Source organism: Corvus brachyrhynchos, unplaced genomic scaffold (assembly GCF_000691975.1).
Source record: "Corvus brachyrhynchos isolate BGI_N302 unplaced genomic scaffold, ASM69197v1 scaffold3, whole genome shotgun sequence".
NCBI classification, from domain to species: Eukaryota; Metazoa; Chordata; class Aves; order Passeriformes; family Corvidae; genus Corvus; species Corvus brachyrhynchos.
In genome coordinates, this window is record NW_008237619.1 from 12750528 (window position 1) to 12774765 (window position 24238).

The following is a 24238-nucleotide window of genomic DNA, read 5'->3' on the forward strand; positions in this document are numbered from 1 at the left end:
CTGTAAACCTTCATGAACCTGAATGGGACATATGTCCAATACAATTCCACAGAAAACATCAAGAACAGGAAGTTTATCCTGGGTGCTCATAAAGACAGGTGTTAGACACACACACACCTCCCCCGCCAACTCTCCTGCACAGCCGGTATGGGTGATGACTGGCTAGCTCTTCCCCTGTGATCTCCCCTCTGGCTGAGGTTGCATTTCATGAAATTGCAGGACAGAGCACTGCTTCCCAAGCACCCTGGAATGTAGTACCCATCTCAGACCTGGAACAGAGGATTGCTGATAGTATGGTACTACAGTCAGCATGCAGACCTCTTTGGAGGAAGCCCTAGCTCAAAACAACCAGCCTGGCAGATGCATTCTACAGCCTGTGATACAATTAAAAAAAAAAAAAAAATCACAGAGTAAGCACATCAAAACAAGCAATGACTTCTTGAGAATCAGAAAATAAAATAGGCTTACTCACTGAAACGACCATTAAAGAGTTTTGTCTGTATAGATGTGGGATCTATTTACATGGTTTTGTACTATTTCTTCTTTAATGTTCAGAAAGACTGGGGAAATCCACAGATTTAAAGGATCCATCTTAATTTGGATAAAAATCTAGGTACCTGAAAGAAAGTCTGCAGTGAAACAAAAGAAATGCATGTAACATCATATTCCTCTGACTCTCTTAGTTAAATACATCTCCTCAGCCTCCTGATGATGACATGCATTTTGCAACCTGCCTTCTCCTATTTGGAGACACAGCTCCAGCAAGTGCCTGCACATGTTTGCTCCAGGTACTTCCTTTCAGTGTTAGAGGATTTTATTTCCTGCTCTCCATATAAACAGTATCTCACTTAACACATATCCTAACACATATTATGAGAGAACAGAAAATAAAGCATGCTGGGAACACACAGGGGAAATACCAAAATCCCTAACCCAGGCTGAAACTGCTATTTGAGGGAGTTTACCAACTCCCACAGGTGACACCAAGCCCCAGAAGGGGTCCGTGGTCACAAGGGCTTGCCACCACAGCTAGCCATCAGTTAGCCATGCAGCATCACTGACCTGGGCTATAGCCATGGGGAAGGCACAGACTTGATATATAGAAGGTAGAAGACTCCCCCCCCTGTCAGGGAGATGCTGATAACTCTGTAACTATCAGTGGATGGTGTCCTTTTCTGCTTGGCTAGGACTTGCTGTGTAAGAAGTAACTATGCCAAGCTGCTCTGGAAAGACAAACTTCCTTAAAGCAAGAAGTGGTCCCATAACATGGAGAAAAAATAGTACTCAAGGACTATTAACCTTTTGGGAAGATGTCACAGTATCCAGAGACAGCAGACATGCCTGTGACTAGGATCACTGTGAAGAGATTATTATTCTTGTAAATTTGCTCCAAAAATTGGACTTTATCTATCTATTTTTCAAGAAGTTGGACAGACATTTGGCATGCAATCCTGTTCACTCTAGCAATGGGTATCATCAATGCTGGAGGCTCTTGGGTAGGAGCCATAGAGGAGCAGTGACAGCAATTCATCAAATACAACTGTAAAAAATAGGATTTTGAACACAGACCAATAATCTCTGGTACAAGATTGTTCTTTATCTTACTTAGGCTTTATTGTTCCAATGATCATTCTCTGTGTTTAATTACAGGATGATTCTGCATGCATGCAACACTCGGACTGCAGCTGTCTCTCCCTCCCTCCTTGAACAAACTCACATTTGGAGAGGAGAAAGTTCATTTACAGTGTGTTCACAGACTTGGAAGGGAAAATAGTGCTCATAGAAGGGCTCAGCACCTTCACTGCTGTCTTTTGGATGGGTTTCAGAAATGAGGAACAATGGATCCTTCAAGGTGCTCTAAGAATCTCCATCTGCTTTAATGAGCTCAAAAAAATTCACACACCCAATATGAAGGACTGAAGCTGGTTTCTTCTGGCACTGTCATCTGTGACATCTTCCTCGTCCTGATTGCTCCTTCACTAGCCAGGTCTGGGGACAGCATAGCAGAAATTACAGCTCTTGGACCACTTGATGCAGCACACCACAAGAAAATCCAGCTTCTGTTAAAGATTCCATTGTGATATCCTACATCAGGTTGCAACAGACTTTTTACTGTTTAGTCCTTGAGGACACTGATCTCCTGGTAGCCTGCTCTCAACTAATTCTACATTCAGACACAATCATCACAGATCCATTTTGTGTATTCTCCTGCAGCTTATCACTGCGGTCTGTTGGCAAGCTCTGTTCTTTCAGCATTAACACAGAGAGATCAGCCAACTCATTTCTACTTCGTGCCATTCATTCTTACCTCCTGCCTGCTTGCTGCTTTTTTGCACCAGGAGTTGAAAGCACTGTGGACAGGCAGTGATTTCACAAAGCAGTGCTCCTATCTTCCCTCAGAAATCAGTATCAGATACCCTGATGCCCAGAAAGACCCAGATCCACAGATGTGACTGAAAGAAGTGGATGGACATATAAACAATCATATACCAAATAGATTAGCTAGATAATTCGTGTTGAAAAAAATAATTTACCAATCCCAACATCCATAGTGAAGAGAAAAACCTGGTGTTACCTAGAGAAAAACCAAGCACCAAACATGACTGATCTTGAATAAAATCTTGAACCGCAGAACTAGTCAGACACCAAAGGAGATCAAAGAATTCCAGAGGCACATCCTGAGAAACCAGCTATACACCATAGGCTCATTTCCAGGTAACCTCCCTGGAAAATGACTTTAGAAGACTGTGTGAACAGATAGATCCAATCTAGTAAGAGTGTAACTTGCAATAGCATCCTTTTTTTGTGAAATCCAAGTGGCTTTATCTTGTTCTAATCTCCTTGTATACATGATACTCTTTCATTAAGCCTTTCTATCCTGATGCTGTTACATACAATATCAAGATATTTTATTAGTATTGGATACTACGTTACAGAAAATCAAAAAGAACACAAAACATTCTTATACAGTAAGTCTAGGGAATTAACTTGGAATAAACAAAGAAGCCTATTGTTCTGGGGAAAATGCTAAACAATGCCTTGTTAGGCATCACTGAAAACTATAAAAAAACCACATGGATTCATAACTAAAGACAAAAATTATATTTGTGCCAGTATGAATCACAAAAGAAAGAAAATCCCTTAATGCAGCAGCCACATGAAAAAAAGTTGCTTTTTTGTTTTGTTTTGGGATTTTATTGATGTTTTTTGTTTGCTTGTTTTTTAAATCATGTAAGGCTGATTTTCATCCTAAATTGCCATACTCAATGTTTACTCCAAACTAGGCATATGGAACATTTAATTCCTACTTATTTCTGTTGTATTATCAGCTGTATCATAATGTTGTCCCCCACCCCACAAGCATAATGCAGACTGTATGTAGTTCTTCTAGAAATTAAAGGATTGTTGCAGGGATTACTGAGAAACAGTCTGGCTCAATTTAAATTAAGAAGTCATTATATATTTTACCAGCAGTATGTTATTCTGGACTATTAACTCTACTTGACAGATGCAAAAGAGGAAGCACAGTGGTGCCTCTGAACTCAGAAGGTGGAAAACTTGCAGTTCACACTCTTTAACTACAATCCTGTTTGATCAAAATGTAAAATATAAACACGTTATCCATTCTATCACAACCTGGGGTAGAAAATAGGAGTGCCTAGTTTTCACAGTGTGTCTCCCAGTCACTCACAATTCTAATAAGCAACTCTCCTAAACCCTATACCTCAAAAATATTTAATTAGTGGCTCCTTACTGAATATAGGCACAACGAATTTTGCATTTCTTATTTAGCTATTTAGGTACTTAGAAATTTACCTATTAGCATACAATTTAATAAAGAATAATGATGAGTGAAGTAAACACTGCATTGGTTGCTTACTGAAAACTGGGAAGAAATCTCTGGCATACAGCAAAATACAAGACAGTTTGCCTGGACAGGCTGAACTCTATTGTCAAGGTCTTTTCCAACCTAGATGATTCTATTATTTTTTGACACACAGCACTCCCAGGAGAGATTATGCATTTTTCCTCCATTTTTTATTGAGCCTCTTTTTCTCTCACAGAATCGGGCAGGTTGGAAGGGACCACAGGGGATTATCTGGTCCAACCTCCTCTTTCTTTTGTTTGGCAGTATAATTTCAAAAGAAATACATTATACCCCCCACATACACTGAGGTCCCTATTACTGTTTGCAGCTCTGGGGTCCCACTACAAGGAAGAATGTGGACCTGTTGGAACAGGTCCAGAGGAGGGTCACAAAAATGATCAGAGGGAAGCACATCTCCTGTGAAGGCAGGCTGAGAGAGTTGAGGTTGTTTAGCCTGGAGAAGAGAAGGCTCCAGAGGGACCTTATAGCACCTTCCAGCACCTAAAGGGGGCCTGGCTTATAAGAAAGATGAAGAGGACTTTTTACTATGGCCTCTAATGACAGCAGAAGGGACAACTGTTTTAAAACTGAACGAGGGTATGTTTAGAGTGGATATAATCACAGAACTGTTTAGGTTAGAAGAGACCCAAAAAGAATCATCTAATTCCAACTCCTGCCATGTGCAGGGACACCTTCCACCAGATCAGACTGCTCAAAGCCCTCTTAGGGCCCTATTAGGAAGACATTTGTTACAATGAGGATAATGAGGTTGTACTGCCCAGGGAAGCTATGGACACACCATCCCTGGCAGTGTTCAAGGCCAGTTCAGACAGGGCTCTGAGCAACCTGGTCTGTTGAAAGGTGGCCCTGCCTATGGCAGGGGAGTTGTACTAGGTGATCGTTAAAGGTCCTTTTCAACCGAAACCATTTTATGATGCTATATTCCACTGTTTTAGCATATATTCATTATATATTTCAATAACATACCCTGGAGAAAAGTCACTGGCCCAAAGAATCTCAAAATCAATGACAGATTGAGACCTCATTTCTCTGTGGGAGCTGAGGCAGAGAAGGCACACTTAGATCTGATAACATACACCTAGCCAGACACCAGATGGCCTGTCCACAATCAGCCAGGAAAACATATTGTGCAGAGGATTTAAACAAGGGCCCCCCAGACTGCAGACCTACGACCCCTGCCACCAGAGAGGTATCAGTGTTGTTTCAACTTCAGACAACTGAAACAATGCATGGGCAAATTTTCCACTCTGTCAAGGTTCACAGGCATATTTTGATTGTCTTCTATTCAGTAGGCATGCTGACATGGAAAAATGGAAAAAGATGGTGATCTTTCACACATCAAGAGAACTGCCTGTTAGACAGAGAAACAATTTTGTCTCCCTACATCAGCAGAAAGGTACAGTGAGGCAAGACAACCAAGACATTTGCACCAAAATGCATCCTTCTCAAGCTTTAGCTTTACATGCTCCTCACTCATGGAAGTCCAGCAGAAATACCCACATGTGAAAGGCTGAGCTGTTAAAAAATTTACACGTGTCATGTTTCACAAAGAAAGGCCTGTGACTCAACACTGGACAGGACAAGCCCTACAGCATTTTCAGCCAAGCTGTCAGCTGCTAAAAACAGCAACTTTATTTTTAGTTGTAAGGGAGTTATATTTCATTATTCACCCATTCACTGCAGTAAGAGGGAACCCTTACTGATAAAAGGACAGCAATACTCACAATCTTAACACGAAAGGCTTAAAATTCTACCATTATCAGCATTATTAAAACCATGATCTCTGCTGATGCTCCTCTAAGTAATACCAGTAACATGACAGTCTAAATACAGCATGGAGACCACAGAGCCATGCCACTAGACATGCTAAATAAACTTTAAAAACGAACATATTTTCAATAAAAGCATTAAAAAGGACTATTTAATCTAAACTAATAGTCTGCTGTACTTGAAAACTATGGTCAATATCTACCACTATGACTCAATCAGATAAAATGCTATCGAGCACAAATACCCTGTCCCTACAAAAGGCATTATAGATAAACCATGATGACCATAAAATTCTCCAGATGTGGCCATTTACAAATGATTAAAGCTCCACAGCTGATGTCGAGTCTTAGACACTTTGTTTTTTGGTTGTCCCTACAGCACCTTTATCCACACTAAGTGATAGAAGTCAAAATGAAATAAAAACAGTTTTTGTAACTATCACCAAACAGCAGTAATGCCTGTTGCAGACCTAAGCAGAATTTGTGTTCATTAAAAGGAGAAACCAGAACTAATTCAAAGAAGCCTGCTCATTGTACTGGACCTCACTTTAAATACATCAAACAAGACATGCAAAAGTATGGCAATCAGTATGAAAACCTTCTAAACCAATCTAGCAACCGACTTGCAGAAGTAGAGGCTTGGAGGTAGGAAGATGGGGACTGGAATATCAACAAGTGAATATGATCAAGTAAATAGTAGCTTGGTGAACAAAGAAAGGATACCTACCAGGAGACAGAGACTGCCTTAAAGGTGTAAGCCCATGTGCATGTTCACAACCTGATCAGCCCAAATGGCTGGGAAAAGACTTGTCTGTCTTAGCAATGCTAAAAAGTGTCTCCTCACATGCCTGAATGCAGTGAATAAAGAAATCATGCATGTCACAATCCTGAGATAAGGAATATGTTCCCTTTCTGGGAACAGAAGAGAGAAGACCAGATTGGAAATCACATCTCAAGCAACCTGCTTCCAACTCCAAGGAGTTCCCAGACACAGGTGTCTCTCCTGGGCTCAGTTGCTGAAGAGCCTCAAATTCCCTTGTTTGTCATACGCACAATGACAAATTGCAGAGAAACCCCATCCAACTTGGCAAATGAAGCAGTCTCTCAGATACTCAAAGCAATCCTAGCTGCCACACTATTTTGAAAGAAATGCAGTCTGAGGACTTTTTTTTAGCAGTTCTTTAGGAAAATAAAGATGATACATATGGACATTTGACGGGAATAATCTTGTATCACAAATCATGAAGCATTTGAAGTCTGTTGGAGAGAATGATGCCATAAAAATCTTAAAAACAAAACACTCAGCCCAACCAACATTTAGCAAAGAGAGGGTAGATGCTTTCTACGAAGGAAAGAAATTAAAGCTATTTAAGCAAAGGAGCTTGTTCTGACTCTACCAAGAGGTTAGAAGCAAATTTAAGAAGGAATACTATGCTTTACAAATGCAGGCAAAGCATGTATTTTGGCAGTGTTTGGCTGCACTCATCTGCATACTGGGGCAAAAAAATTCTCTTTAAGGGACTTGTGCACAGGTGCAGTATCAATCTGTACAAACAATCCAGGTATGGATGCGTGATCCTTGCTTTTTCGATGAGGTTTTTCATACTCACAGCAGATGCCTCCAAGAAGCATATTCCAGTTTAAAGAAGATGAAGCAGGAGCACTGGATGAAAAATAAACTACCCAATTCTTTCAAAATGTACACAGGATTTTTGCTTTGCCACTGAGCTCTTCTTCTGAAGAGAAGATACTCATGAAAGAGAAAATTCACATATCCAGGATGATGCCAAAGACTTCAAGAGCCAACAAATTATAGGTTTTCTCTTGGTTACTTTTAGGGCTGCAGGCTTAAAATCCCTGAGAACTTGTTGATAGGTACGTGGTGCTTCCCTAAACAAAGGAGGATGATACCTATGAACATTGAAAGCCTTAAGCCAGGAAATGTGTCTGGTAGTGAGCTACAGAAGGGTCATGACAAAAAAAGGACAAAACCAAAGAAATCAAAGACACGGGTAGTAGGTTAAAGACAGGTAAGACATGAGAAGAACTGGGGGTCAAACTCTAGCCTTGCTAAATTATGGGAAATAAGAGGTCACGGCACTGTGACTGCTGGACTAAGGAAGTCCATGGCTGCAAGACTTAGGGTATACGCATCCTTTCAATCAAAGCACGTCTCCACATCTTTTTTAACAGACGTTTCAAAAGTTGTATAAAACTGGCTTGCTATTTCTTGGTTTGTCACTAACAAAATGGTAAGAAGACTGAGTAGCACTTTGATGAGGCAAACCTACAGCTTTGCAGGACAAGCAACAAAGCTATTATTTCCACCTTCGTGGAGTTACAGAATATCAAAACAAGTTATTGTTGGCATGAGAAGGCTGACATTTCACTTGACATTTCAAGCTGATGCTTGAGTGGGTATCTTCTGAAAATATCTTGATAAAAGAAGCATTTCAAAATGGTAACAAAGTGTCCTAAATGGCAGGAGACCTACTCAGAAGCAAACTTTAAAGATTCCATACTCTAAGAATTTGGTTATTTTGGACAACTGACTGCTGTGAAATTAGTTTGCAAGCTATTGAAAAATCAAGATTCTAGAAAAGCCTCCATATGCAATGTTTGCTAGAATACACTGAATTTCAGACACCTTCCAGTCTCCTTACCTCTTCTCCTGAAAGGTAGTATGCTGCTAGAAGACCGCCAATGAAGCGAATATTGACCTCAAAAACAGACACTTCGGAATTCTAAAACAGAAAGAAAGCATAAATAAATAATTAAGCAACTCCTTAATCAGGGAAGAAAAAAAAAATTGACAAGGCAGAGGAAAGTACATATCCTAAGGCAATCCACATGCAAGGGTCTGTACCATTTCAGTCTCCAGATCCATACTGAAATTCTCACACACATCTTCATGACACCAAATGACAATTCTAGTTACAGCTTCAACCGATTTTATTAAAATCAAATTAGTTTTTCTCCTGCTCTCTAACCATTTTATCACCACAAAGTGCAATTAGAGTAATTTGGGGCTCATGGGAAAGAAGTCAAGGACCATACATTTCCATAATTCAGCATCTTTTCTCTTATGTTTCAGCATAACACCAAACCTTCTAGGTTTAAAAGATAAAGCAAAATAATAATTAGAGCATTCTCATAATGCACTTTCTTAACCTGAATTACTAAGCTCAAATTCAGAGCTCCATTTTAACATACTCTTTGTCTAGGAATAGCCTTTATGTTATGACAACTACTGCAAGGCCACTGAGAAACCCAAGAGAATAAACCATTTTATTGCCTTCCTCCACATTTTTACCCTTAGGCTAAATTCAACCATATCTTTTGACTCATTTAACCCACAAAAAATTAAGAGGAACCAGATAGTTCTAACATCTTTCTGACTCCCTCTGTGCCCCATTCACTTAATTTTCCACATACACTCCATCTGTCTCCCCCATAAACTTCTCTTCAACCTATTAGACATAAAAATGTAGTTTTATTAAGAGATTTTGAGGTAGGCAAGACTTTTCCTTTTATCTAGAAAAGTCACTACAACGTACACGGAACAAGCTGACTCACCAATCTGCACACAGCTGGAATGAGATTTACAGGTGTTTCGTGCTATTTCTATGGCACCTACAGTGCTTGGATCTGAACTAAATGCATTTTGCACATATTACATATTCCAGAAAGCTAATATGAATAAAGATTTCTTCAAACAGCACTGATTAAAAAGTTGAAAGTTTGAAATACTCCCAAATGTTTCTAGTAAAAGACTTCTTCTTTTCACATAGAGGTGATACTAGAAAAATAACACCAATGCAGCATGATTCCACTTAATACCTATTAAACTCATGAATCACACATGCAGTGGGACAGTGTAAAGCGAAACCAATCATTTCCATTTCCCAGTAAAAGAATCTAAGAGGAACAAATTCATGTATTTATTTATAAACTCCAAACCATATAAGGAAATTACCCAAGTTTGGTGTATACACAAGGCAACTCATTAACCTTCAGAAATGGTTTTTGATACATAGGAAGATGTAATTGAACCCCAGAGGGCCATGTAAATTTCTTCCATCAAAATCCTAGATTAATATTGCAAATTTATACTGAAATTGCCTTAGATCAGACAAAAGTTATGGAAGCAATTTAGTTCACCCTCACAATGGTATCATTATGTCTACACTTTCTCTGATATATTTAAGATCTTCAGTTTTTGACTGAATAATTATCTGGCACTAACTGTAAAAGCAGAATAAGATTTCTTTGATGTTTGCCAGACAGTCAAGGTATAAATCAAAAGGAAAAAGCCCAAACAAATAATTTTTGAAAAGTAGGATAAAATAGAGAAACAACAGTAACCATTTGGTGAATTCTGAGTGTATAAATACATGTCATTATGTGCATTTACTGAGTGAAAAATTATTTTTGGAACCATAGGGCAAATCCAAGGACTGAAATACAAATTCCATCACAGAGTCTGTGACAGTCCCAAAATTAGTACTAAGAACACTAATCAATAAGACTAGAACAGAGCCATTTCTTCCATTTAATGCTTCCAAACTCTCAACAATGTCAGATGCTGTATGACCACCTGGGAAATTCTTGTGATAGGTTAAGAACCTGTAGGAAAACTCAAGAACTCAAATGGCCTATTTTACATTAAAACTCTTAAGAAATGGAAGAAGAGATTGTATTCTTAAGTAATTTATACGCTGTAGTTTGGGGGAAAATTGTCTTTCGTAGCTCAGTTAATTGCAGCTACTATCAGCCAGTAAAACCTCATCTTTAGGTCTTCATTTCTGAAGCCTGGCTTTTTCTCACAAAACACTTCCCCTTTCTTCCATTATCCAATTATAATTTGCACTTTGAAAATACAATATATAGATGTATCTTTACTCGCAATTGTAAGCGTGAAAGGGTTGTGGGATATTTTTTTTTTCTACAATAACGTTAGATACACAGAGAATGTCACTTAAGTTCACATCTGACACTTTGATCCATACGTTTTTTTAAGTTTCACCTGAAAGACCTCTTCTGTCTCCCCCCAAGATGAACACTGTGAAAAGGACTAGAGAAATATTAGGGCAGGCTCTACTCACCACACTGAAATCAAGATTTTTGTCAATCCATTCTTGTCCTTCTCTGAATTCATCATGAAGGCCCATGATATAAAGAGTATCCAATGCATCTACTATGGTAGCACCCATTTGTGAGTTTCCTACATGCAAAAAGAAGGATTTCTGTTACAAGTGACTATTTTGTTACTTTTCTTAAACATCACAAACATGAGAAAATAACCCAAGCAGTAGCAAAGCAAAGTTACTACAAAGGTGTACAAAGCACAAAGAAGAACCAAAATGAGCAGGTACGTAAGAGGACTCCCACTTCTCTTTCAAATCATCAATCTTCTGGCACAGTTTGGCTTCTGGGGAAAAAAAGCATACTAAAGATGGAAAAAAGAGCCCTTCTCATCTGCTTTCCTAACTTGAACTCATCTGCTTTCCTAACTTGAGCAACCGTACTTTGACACAAAAAAAACTGCCACAAAATACCAAAGGACAGAAAGACATTCAGCTTCAAAAAGCTACTAGGAATTCTAGGACAGAAGCGTTAGGAAATAAAAAGAAAAAAAAGCATATGCAAGACAAAGCAATCAGTACTTGCAGTAATGCCTTGCATTTCCCAACATTTACTTCTGAAATACTCAAAGTTTTGCAATTATGGATGCTACCTAATCATTGAAAAGCACGGACTGATGAGCAGGGAAGCGCTGGCCTGGCGTGACTGCCAAAGCCGCAGTCCCAAGATGTTCCCCTCAGCGTCTGCAGGGACCCACACTATGAGCCGCTAATGGATTTCTCAACTGTCACCACTTCAAGTGGAGCATTGAAAGCCAAATAAAAATCAATGGCGCTTTAAGCTAAAATGCCATTCACTCGAAACAGCAGCAATTTAGAGCTGATTGATGAGTGACTCATCGGTCTGGTGCAAGGGAGGACGAGGTGGTGAGCCATGGCCCATGACAGCTCTGGTCTCCCAAGGCCATCCCAACCCAAGCTGCTGCCTTCAGTAGGCAAAGATCTTTGTTTCTAGAGGAAAGCAAAAATTATCATGGGTTATCTGTTTTCATGGAGTGTATAAAACTTCCTGTGCACCAAGAAAGTAGCCAAATTTCACTGTTCGTACCTGTAATCTATAAACCAGTGCAATGACTACGATTAGCAATTTAATGACGGTAGTGTCCTAACAAGTCAATTTTTGGGTTCTCTAAATGTGCTTTCCACCTATAATGGGAATCTCTACAGCAGAGTGTTCCTGCTTGGTAAGTTCTACTCATCCATTCCTGACTTTCACATGGTTAGAAGCTATTTTTTTCCCCTCAAGCATAATAGTAACTGAATGAAGCCATCACCCCCACTGTATTTCTTTCACACACCTAAATGACTGACATGTAAGCTTATTTCCATTTTCAGGGGCTTCTTTCCCCAAATAATAAAAATTAAACACGACAGTATCCATGACAAAGTAACCACCAACTAATTTTTAAAGAATAGCATCAGTTTTAATTAATATCAATTAGATATGGAAAGCCTAAGGTTGGTGGTGTTAAGAAAATTGAAGTGCAGACTGGGACATGCTACCTTTTGCAAGATTAATTAAAAGACAAATCCTTTGACAAATTGTCCATCAGCCATACCTATAACTCTCAGGAAATGAATTCACTGTGGTACTTAAGTACTGAAAGGTTTAACGCCTTCAGCCAAATGACAAATTCCACCGATTGTGCCGAAGTGGAGGTTGCTGTGAGAAGAGCCACAGCGCTGCACTTAACTTAGCACCTTCTCAAAAGCATAATGTGACAGTTATCTAATTTACCACTTCAAAAATATGTAAATAAGACCATGACAAAAGGACTACCTTCAGTACCAGCTGACAAAGTATTTTTCAACATGAAGTTGGAATGTGTTATACTGCTTCCACGACACGCTCAAAGTAATTTCTGTTCCTTTATTTAAACCATATTGATAAAATTTTCAAATACATGAAGTGTTTGAATAAATAAGGACATGTAAGTCTTGGGAAATCCTGAAAGTTCCTCTTGCAATAGTTTCAAAAAATAAAAACTTTCCAACTTAAACACAGTGGGAATCCCATCAGTAAGCTCTTGTATTCTTCAATTTGCATGGGATGAGGAGAACACATTGCATGTAAATTGACTGGTGTGTCATTGTCCGCCACCCTACCTCTCTACACCTACTCCAAAAAACTTCAGACACCATAGTACAATCTTCCAAAGTTTTCTAGCTCTCAGAACTACTTTCCAGTGTCCACAACATGGGAGAGCGGTAGGTTGGGGGGCAAGAATATGTACTTGCCAGCCCTCAAGGAAGTATCTTCAAAAATACAAATTTAAACAACTTTTTTCATGGCCTTCTCTGCACAGAACCATGGAAGAAGGGCCATGGAAATGAAAAAGCACATAATAACTTTTGCTATCTCATAAACCCAATAGATGCATTCAGAGAGAACAGAACAGAGCTCTCTCCAGAACTGAAGTGTTCATAGTTTCCCCAGTGCATCCCATGATTACTGAACAATATGACTTCGCCAAACACAGACAAGAAATTTGCTTTTGTTATCACTTAAAAGTGAGCCCTCAACCCCATATAGAGATCTCACCTAAACCAGTGGTCCCCAAAAGGGATTGCCTACAACCCATTTCACGCCAGATCCTTCTGCACTGTTTGCAGGCACAGAAACAAATGCAGCCTGAAGAAGGGGCAGTCAATAACTAACTCATGTAAGCACAAATTAACTATTGGGAGACAGCAAATGTTAGTTCAGACAGAAGATGTTAATTACAGAGCCTGAGAAGCTGAATTCACCCTAATCTTGTCAAGCTAGAGGGGACAAGGATCATCAGACTGCTGAATCATTCCTCAAAGGACTACGCATGTCCAGGGAGAAAGGTGAAAAGTTCATGAGAGGATGACTACTGGTTTTCATCAGAAAGACCCCCGAGGAAGAGGAGAGGTCTTCCTCAGTGCGACCACCAGGACATACAGCGCATGCGTGGCCCATATGCTAATGACTTCTGAGAAATAATTTGTATAACCACACCTGTCCCAAGGAATGTGATGAATATTCATAATTTAGCCCTTAATACTGTGTTGTAGAGAGCACCAGGCGTGTGTGTTCGGAGGAGCGATCCCCACACACCCGGCGCGCCGAATAAAGCAAATACCCACTTCTCTGACTCTGTCTCAGAAGTGTCTCCTGGCCCAGTTGCGGCATGATTCAAGCCCAACACTCTAATAGTTTGTTCAAGTCCTCCCTCTGCCTGCCTTTACAGTCCTTTCTTTCACCTTTTATGTTTCTTTCCTAGAACCATGAATGTCCAACAAAACATTACTGAGAAAAGCCCCCTCTACTCTCTTGTGCCTCTTCCCTAACCAGTGATGGGCACCTGGTTCTGAGGCACAGATCAGTATGGTTATAGTTTTTAGACTCCATGGGAGAGCCCAACTATTTTTTACCACAATCTCCTAAGGATAGCATTTATATCTCAACCTATAATAAATTACTAGTTTTTCTTTTTTCATATAAGCAGGCTATTTTGACCAAATCTGAGTTACTTTTCTTCTTTTCTACACATGAGTACTTCTTCCTTGAGGACGACTCAGAGGAACAATCTTTGCATTTTTAAACCCTTTTGGCTGGACACATTTCCAAAAGATCAAGAGATAACAAGTCAGTATTCTGCAACAGATTGTCTACTCAATCTTCTTCTTTTAGTGTCAATCAGGCAGCAGAAAGCAAGCTAATACCCTCCTCATGAGCATTGAGGTGGAAAAGTCCAAAATGCAGAATTCACACTCAGAAGTCTTGTGCTTACAAGAATACAGGGCAGAACTGAACATAATGCAACACTGAGGACAATATACATGTAACACCTTGGCTGCCCCATACTGCACGACGGGTACAACGTAAAATCATTTGTGGGCTACACTATGTTTGGTCAGAGAGTAAAATTAATTAACTGCTCTCAGCTTCTTTCTTCAAGGACTATGTGGAAAGAATGTCATTCTTAATTTGGTCTTAAGTAAGAGCTTCCACTGAATTCTTCTGTATCTACACCTTGCCCAAAACAAGCAGTAACATTGCAATAGCTGTCTTCATCTTAAAAAGTACTGCACTACCAGCAAGGCATTGACTGAAAACTAAAGAAGGAAGAAACAGCAAGTGTTCCAATCACTAGCCTGCATTAGTCATGTGTGCTGCTATAGGTAAAGCAGAAATGGATAGGCAGCGGTACTTCCCCCTACTGATGCTGATAGAAACCATTCGTCTGAAGTCACAAAGTGAAATAATTTTCCATTCATAATAGAGAATGTTCTTTTTTTTCCTTTCATAGCCATGCCAAGATCCATAAATTTTTCCTTGAAGGACAAGGGGATAACCTCCCTGGAATTAAACTGCAGAAGGTATCATTTGAAGAGCCATAAAGTAACCCTAAATAATGAGAAAACAGGTTAGAGTATACACTTCTTGCTACCACCTCAAGCAGTCCATTATTGCTCCAGACACAGAGGGAGCAGATGTCTCATTGTGGTGAAAAAAGGCTATAAAACAATTAAACTATAATAGAAAATAACACTTCTGCTGGCTGAAGGCACTCCTCCCAGGGTCTGTCTCTGTTCAATACAAAGGCTCAGCTAGTCATGTTGCGTAGGATAATAACCAATTCCAAAAAGGCCCAGTTTTACAAATGTCAGATTAGGAAGTTTCTTCTCCATATAATTATAGTTCTAGTTGATTGAGCTCCAAATTTAATGAAGTTTGCCTAATGAATGCAATGCTCATTCTTCTAAATAAAACAGAACATCCATCATGAGCTAATGGAAAGAATTTAGCAGTGAAATAGCTGAACTATTAAAAAAATCGTGCACACTCTCATTAAGGAAGAGTATTATTCCAAAGGACTGCGAAATGGTAAATCAGATTTGTAGTTAGGTAGACTTCAGTTTCCTGAGATAAGCCAAATAATTCCTTCACTTGATACCACATAAATCTACAGTTTGAAATCTCCAGCAAATCATATGACTAAGTGTAAATATTAGGACCTCTAAAAGAAAAATGGTCTTCTTATCTAGAATTCTTTCAGTATGCCAAAGCGCTAGATGAAGAACTGGCTTATCAGTACCATTTGAAAGTTTCACAAGAGACTATCAAAGTACAAGGGAGACAGAGCATTGTCAAGTGTTCACGACAAAAGGAATATGAAGAAAATAAATAGCCCATTTTCATTATACCATAAGAAAAAGTGTAGAGATTTAGAAAGTCTGGTACCAGCTCAGGGTTGCTTAGAGTATTTATTATGTGGAAGCAGAAGAGACTGTAAGCAGTGAGGTACTAGAGAAAATATGTGAATAAGCATAGATCAATTATGAACAGAGAAGACTGAAGATATGAGACACAGACAAGTTAAAACTCTGCAGCAGCAAACTGAAGGCATGCACTAAGCTGAAAGGTAATCATCAAATAGGTGCTTCACAGAAATTCTGATTATTTAACATGTCATCCATACCTCCTCCTTACTTCAAAATGTATACGCCACACACAAATCTCATTACTTCTGAAAAACACTTCCATAGGGGCTTTCCTTGGCCCAAGTGGAGGGCTGAGCAGGGGTACTCGGTCTGCACGGGAGAGAGTTAATTTTCTTCACAGCAGCTTGTATGGTGCTGTGGGGTTTGGATGTGTGACTAAACAAGTGCTGGAAACACACCAGAATTTTGACTATTGCTGAGCAGTGCTTGCACAGCATCAAGGCTCTTTCCCATCCCCCTGCAGTGAATAAACCAGGGGTAGGCAAAAGCTTGGAGAGAGAATTTCCTTGTTACCCTTTCTCCCTCTGCCTGTGCTCCAACACTTCTGTGCCACAAGTGTGTGTCTTACAACATGCTTGGCATCTACCCAGAGACTTGCTAGAGGAGGAACAAACCTGAAGGAAATCCGACCTAGTCAAATGGATCTCTCATTACCAAAATGTACACTCTGCTGCTACTAAGTCAAGGAAATCAGCCTAAGTGGAAAACTACTGAGGCCACTCTGCTTCCAAGGAAGTCATATAAATGGGCCTAATAGGTGCACGTGACCTTTCCTACTCTTTTACCTCACACAGTGACTAAGAAAGAAGCATTTTATTATTCCTCAGAAAAGACAGCAGATAACGAGTCCAAAAGCAGGATACTCATCAGTCCATTTACAATCAAGGTAGGCTTTTAGTATTTCCTAAACCAGTGACAAAATCACACAGGAATCTAATAAAGACTCTTATTCTCCTTTACAAGGACAGCCTGCAGACATCAGCAGCTACATTTTGAAGAAAGCTAAGGGAATTGGCAAGATTAAGGAAGAACAAGCAGTTGGATACAGTAAAAGCATTTGGACAATTACTGAAGACAGCTGCCTCTACACCACACAAAGAGCAAGCACCTCTGTGTTAAAACCTCCAATTGAAATAAGTTATTTTATACACTGGAAAGCAGACTTATCTTCCTAAGCAATAGAAAAGCTGGATTCCATAGTTAGTTACATGCAAAGACTAGGGATCCAGATGCAAGAAAATAGCTTTCACTCTCAAAACAGCTTCCCATGGCCAATGGGATGATCACACTGATCAACAGAACCATAAGATACAAACAGACCTCCTCCCACACCAGAAATAGAATTGGTCTCAGCCAGCCTCATATCCAGCTCTTGTTTTTTCCAGGGCCCTGGACAGACATTATTTAGTGGAAGCTGAACCTACTCCTGCATGGTCCAGAACGTGCTTGACAACTGGTGTAGCTACCTGGGGGTGGAGGGAAGATAAGCTTGCAAAAGGAATGTAAGAGGACCAAAGCCTCAAGGGATAATTTACCATAATTTCTAAGATAAATTTCCACTAAAGCAGGGGACCTCAGCTTCAGACTGGTCCAGAACTACTGACAGCAACCCAACCACTGGTGTGTACACAAGCATAGAGCAGATCCTCCCTATTCCACCACAGTGATTCCAGAAACAAAGGAGGAGATGTAAAGCCTCCCCAAGGACGAATATATACTCTCTCACACGTGTAACCTAAAAGTTTAGTTATTTTTCACATAGAGAGTTGTTTTAATCCCTAGCAACTGAGTGAAAATGCTTCCTTGATAAACCCAGCCTGACATTAAATACAGAGTTATTACAATCTTAAAGAAAATAAATACTCTTGTTATTGATATTCCTGTCTGCTCAGATTCATAATGGCTGAAAAACACATACTGGGCAAGACTGCACTATATATTAGAAATTATACCAATTTCTACTCCCAAAGATTCAAATAATTCAAGTTTTCAGACTGTAGCAACAGGATTTCTTGATGTGACAGACAATTACAGACATGGTAGGAAAATATGTAATGTGAAAATTAAAAGCAAACAATTATCAACTGTTTTCTGTATCTCTAATGAGGCTCTGGCAATAAAGCTGCCACTACTGAAGCATACCACTTGCGAAATATCTTAATGACTCACAAGGAACAAGATAACGTTTAAGAAAATTAATTAAAATTTTGAACAAGAGAGTTTGATTTCACTGAGAAAACGAGTGCTTCAAAATTAGTCAATGAAACTATACATTTCATACAAAACTGCAGCGTAGGATTTCAGCTCAGTCATAAAACACAATGAATAAGCCTGTAAGTATCCATGAAGAAACCAATTGCCTTTAACATTTTAGACTAATTAAAAAGGCAGAACAAAAAACTAAGCATGTTGATTGCTTAGTCCTATTAAATTGCTGATAATAGACAAGATGAAAAGGAGGTCTTAATGTTTTGTACCAGACAATAGAGTACTTTAGCATATAAATAACATTAAATAATCAAGTGTAATGCTTTCCTTAATTTCATAACTGAGGAAGTAATGGGAGTAGAACACCGAATTGTATGCTAGACTTTAAACCTATTAAAAACTGGATCTGCTGGTATTTGTTAATAATCAAACTGCTGTTTAAATACCTATGTTCTTAAGACCCAAATTTTAAAACTTTGTCTAAGACTCCATACTGCAATAAACCTTCCTCGACTGCTCTTCACTTATTGCTTTATTTTGTTCCCTAACTATATCTTATATGGCCCTTTAAATTAATTCAAAATTCATGCAAGCAAGAGTTGAATGCAGTCCCCCTAGTACAAAGCCTGAATATCCTCAGACTATTTCAATTTTTTACATTTCTATCCAATTTTCTCCATATATTTTTGTTATTTTAAGCACAAAAACCAAACTGAATTACTGTACAAGGAAGAGGACTGTGTGCAGACCATAATAAAGATTAATGCTGGAACTATGATCTGAGTTAGTGGAAGGTTAAGACTTGGTGATAACTGAAAGGCCACAATATCAGGAGAGAAAGGTTAGGATGAATTTCAGAGTAGGAAAGGAATGAGGGAGAGGAGATGGCATTGAGTACAAAGGAGGCCATGAAAGTGTACCAGAAAGAAAGCGAGAATAACCTGTGAGAAATGAATGGTGATGGCAAATTTGCTGCACACACAAAGCAGTCAATCAAAACTAACCAAAAATACAGACCTGAAGCAAGTCCATTTTAAGAAAATAGGAAGCAGAAGACTGAAAGGAAAAGTACCTGTGAACAATGGCCTGGAAGTACAAAGAACCTAAACACTGGCAGCAATCAGTTAAACACAGCAGCAAGCAAAGCAAGATTAATACTTCAGAGTAAGTAAGAGAACAAGGTGTTATCTGGACTCAGTATAGTTGTATGACCTGATGTATGAAGCAAGCTAAGTATGGATCTTCCAAGACAAGATACAATCTCTCACAGATAATTGTAAGCTAAATTACTTTGTCAGCTAGGCAGTAGGAAAGGCATATTAAAAAAAACCCACCTAAGAGCCATTACGGCACACAAGCTTTTCTATCTTTATATTTGGGCCACTTCTGCACATTTTGGTCCAACCCACATAATAAATTTTCTTTGGGACAGTGTAAGAGGAGCAGATTTTCAGTGGGTTAGCCAAAAACTTCACAAGAAGGGTGCAAAACCTGAGTGAACAGTCTCACTCAGTGCATTAGGAACAAGCACAGTGCTCCGCTCATGTGGTTGAACTGTTTCTGAATTCCAGCTGCCTGGTACATCTGCTGGCTTCTGATGACAGCAAAGCGTACCCACATCTGACTCCCTTGCTGTACACGTGCCCATGGAGCAGTCCTCAGCAGATTTAGTTTTACAGCTCAGTATGCTAATTCTTACTCAGCTGTCATGCCTGTTCATATTTTAACACAGTCCAAAACAAGACTGCATAGCTTTAACTTATTTCCTTATTACACCCTCTGCTCTCAATTCCAAATGATAGGAAAAAGGTTTAAATTCGTGAATAGCATCCCCACAATCTAAATCAAAGCAAATCATCTGGTTTATAAGACAAGAACAGGAGAGAATGCTATTGGAAAGAATCAAAATTCTGAGTCTAAGCCTCAGCCCTGAACTCTAGTATGATTTAATTTTTTCATTACCATTTCATGCAGATGTTTACCTCACTATTCTAACAAGGCAGATTACAAAAACGAGGTGTGTTTATCTAATTCCACTTTGCATTTGTGCATCTTTTGTTCGTTTGTTTTGTGGGATTTTCTGGTTAAAGCAGAATTTTCAATCTTCTGAATAGCATTTAACATAATTGCTTCAGAAACACTTAAAAAAGCCACTCAGTACAACTGCCCTAAATGTGTTGTACATGAACTAATACAAACTGTGTGAGAAGAATTCAGTCGAATACTGTATTATTAAAAAGAACAGAAGACAACAGCTGTTCTTGGTGAATTTTCCTGATATGCATAGGCACACTTGGGACAGTTTGATGAAATATCAATGACATTCAAAAAACATTCTTAGCTAAGCAGTTGGTTTTATCTACAGCACCAGTACTGTAAAGCACTTAAGAGGGAACACACAGCCAGATTGTATCCTGTCTGCACAAATTTGCAAGTTTCAGAGAACAGCTATATTCTGAATAAGCATGATACACACTGCAATGAAGCAAAACAGTGTTAACAAATCACTATTTGCCCAAATGGCAGTATCCATCAGAAGACAGCTTTAAATGAGATAAACTGAGGAAAAGTCAGAAATTTTGTAGAGGGAAGTCTTACCTTAGCATCAACGTTAAAGTCTTTTGAAGAAGTGAACTTGCACATGGACAGAGAACATACACAGAAGGAATGTGAGACCACCCCTTAACAAAAGCTCTTAAGAAAACTGACCTGCCACAGGGCAAAAGAAAACTGTTCTCACGCAGATGAATAATGGTTTAAAAGACAGGAAATGGGGTAAGTGTAAACAACCATCAGTGTGAGGTAAAACTACCAGTGGGATCCTACTGAGATGGCTGCTCAGGCAAAAGCTTAAATATGAAATAACTGAAAATATTTATAACATTAGATTTATAATATGTATCACCGGATACAGTGGATGACAATTTCCAAAAGGATTGCTACTGCAGAAAAGCTACCCTGTCATGTGTTTGTAGACTCAACAAGGAGCCTAGAAGACAGAAAACACAATTATTAGGAAAGGAAAAGCAAACAAAACAGAAAATGGAACAAAGTTTTAGTCTTCCTCACAAAGACCAAATAAAACCCCAAAGCCAACACCTTGAAAATATACAAAGAAAGAAGGTAACAACATATCAGGTATGAAAAAATGTAAGTACAAGAAATGAGTTAACAGGCCAAGACTCTCCACACAAAACAGGGGCACTACTGAGGGCATATGCAGTCCTACAAACTTATGAATGGCAAGGAAGAAATGAATGAAGGGTTGATTTTTTTTCCAGCACCAAAACTAGTCACCTAGGAGAGCAAGCAGACTTCAAAACTAAAAAGTTTACTACACCATATCAAATCAAAAAACTATGGAAACACTCTGGGTTATGTTAATCTTAAGGTTGCCCAAACTACAAAGCAGTTTGGACAAAAATCAAGGAAAAATAAACCAGAAGTTATTAAATAAAATTTGCTGCCTCTGACCACAGAAGCACTAACACTACACAAACTTCTGTAAGGCTGTGGAGTACTCTGAGACAAGCTCACTAGAAGCTTTTCCTGCTCTTACATGTCTTCCCTAGGTACCTGCTGTGAGCAATTTCTGAAGACTGAGTAACAACTATCATGTTTGATCTGTCATCTGACCTGAAGGAATTTTTCTCGTGATATTAAAACACTGTTCTAGTTTCAAATAAAGCCAGCAACTCAGGAGTTACGCTCTTTCTCAAAATTTTATCTTTCCAAAATTTGTGTCACTGGTCAAAAAAAATACATATTCAATGTACATATAATATTTAACATTATCTCACTGTAGTCACTCATTCATGAGTTTGCAGAGGACACAGATGCATAGACCTCTCCTAAGGCCATTTCCATTTATTTTAAAATTGAGTTGAACCTGAAATACAGAGATTAGGCTGAAATTTGCATTGTGAAATTACCTCCCTTTACTAGTTAGCATGAATGGATTTTCTTTCCTCTTTCATTTGCAACAGAAAAAGGCAATAATGAGTAGATTACTTGTGCATGTACAGTTAAAAGGTAAGAACTACTGCTCAGTAAGGAGTTTTTCTTTTCATCAGGATAACATATAGTCCAGAACATTTCTGTTTACATATATACCTCAATATCCCCTTTTTGTGCTCATTTATCCTCTACATGGATTCAGAGGCTGAACACATGCACAGAAAAAGGATGCTGTGCAGAAACTGTGTTTCCCATCTGTCTTTTCATTAGGATTTTACAGTGAGAAGACGCCAGAAGTTTTCTGTCGTATTTTCAAGAAGTCATTCCTCAGTCTTTAAAGTGTGTCATCTATTTTCTTTCCAGTAAAAGTGTTTGTCTCCATAGTGTTTATAAATTTTTGCAGATGTTGTAAAAAACAAGCAAATAAACCAGAAAATACAGAAGGCTTACCAAAACAGACACTCTTGACACTCAGTTAATGTGAGCTTCAAAAGTAAATTACAACTAATCAGGTGACAGCAGATGATAGATAGTATTAGGCAGCCTGAGCTGCTCTGACAACTGCTACAAGGACAGATAACAAACATGCCTTATAAACTAATGATTATTTCCAAGGGTAAGTAATAATAAAAAAATCTGTTACAGTGTTTTCTTGTGGTGCTTACAAGAAATATTCCACCTCTCATTTTCAGGAACCACAAAGGGGACAAAGAAATCGCACTGCTCTCCCAAGCTACACTGTACTTGTCAAAGGTATTGGAAAAGCAGGCTCCTGTGCCTGACTCAGCTCCTGCTTGCAACAGCCTCCCATCCTTGCAGTCTGACAGATGCATTTTCTTTGGGAGTCTCACTGCTCCTGCTCCCCGGCACAGAGAGAAATGCACTTCCAGATCTCCATTGCTTAGCAACACGAGGAGCTGCTGCAGGAGCTTCCTACACTGCTGCGGCACTGGGCAGTTGGCAGCCAGCTCAGCAACTTCCTCCCGTGTCACAAGGGTTCACCAGTGGCACTGGCAGCAAAAGGCTGGCTGTGCACATGCCAGGCAACAGGACACAGTGATGCGGTACAAACCAAGCAATCCACTTGTGTATTAGAGAATATTCAGCACACTAACTGCCCCACCTGAATCCTTGAGTTATTCCCTTGGACATATCTTGCTCACCAATGATACTTAACATGCCAGACAAAAATTCCTCATAAAAGAGGGAATTTGGTCACGCTTTAAGGAAGAGATAAGGCACTGCATTGCAGCCTTGGGGCTCTACCATGTAACACAAATGTAACCACGCTGTGACTTCATTGACAATTCTCTCTTCCCCCCCTAGAAGACAAGATCCCAAGAGAGAACTGGCAGGCAGCTCAGATTAAATCGACTGTTTGTGTGGCATGTGAGATGAGAGAACAGGAGAGGCATGAAAGCTCTATCAATGCATGAGACAGTTCTAGTGTGACAAAATACAAAATAATGACTTTATTAAATCTGTGTATGAGAGTGGGCATGTGTGTATGCAGGCATCTACAACTTTAAAACTTTTTATCATTATTAAAATCTTTCCACACCCTTCAAAACATACCTAAACATAAAACTGTTTATGGATATATACATTATCAGATCATCTTCATGTAAAGCAGCTCATCTCTAGACAGAATACATCCAAATACAAGGTTTAGAAATGCACTGCTAGTAATATGGGAAGTCTCCTATTTTGCAAGAGTTGTATCAGTACTTTGCCGTGCACTTATTACCTGATAATCCGCACATCTTCACTTTATTTTTAGATAGTTAAAATTAGCAAAACAAACCAAAAAACAACCCCAAAACAACAAAATAAAACACACCACAAATTTCAGAACTCTTATTTCAGAAAGTATCAGATTACATGGCAGCCCATGATCTCTAGTTTTGCTGAGGACAATGTTCCAAATTGTCCAGGGATTGTCTCTTTTCTTTATATTTTTCCTTAAAGTAATCCAGGTTCTCAAATAAACATTGTTTTAGAAAAACAGCGATTGAAGA

The 24238-nt window shown here is 39.0% G+C and overlaps 1 protein-coding gene across 1 annotated transcript in view; it reads right to left on the reverse strand.

Moving 5' to 3' along the window:
- Nucleotides 1-24238, reverse strand: part of MAN1A2 (mannosidase alpha class 1A member 2) — a 138714-nt gene that overhangs the window by 63701 nt on the left and 50775 nt on the right. Inside the window, exons 5-6 of the mRNA XM_017731655.1 lie at nucleotides 10764-10882; nucleotides 8322-8402 (exon numbers count right to left, since the gene is read on the reverse strand). Of these exons, the coding sequence (XP_017587144.1) occupies nucleotides 8322-8402; nucleotides 10764-10882 (200 nt within the window). The remainder of the gene's footprint in view (nucleotides 1-8321; nucleotides 8403-10763; nucleotides 10883-24238) is intronic.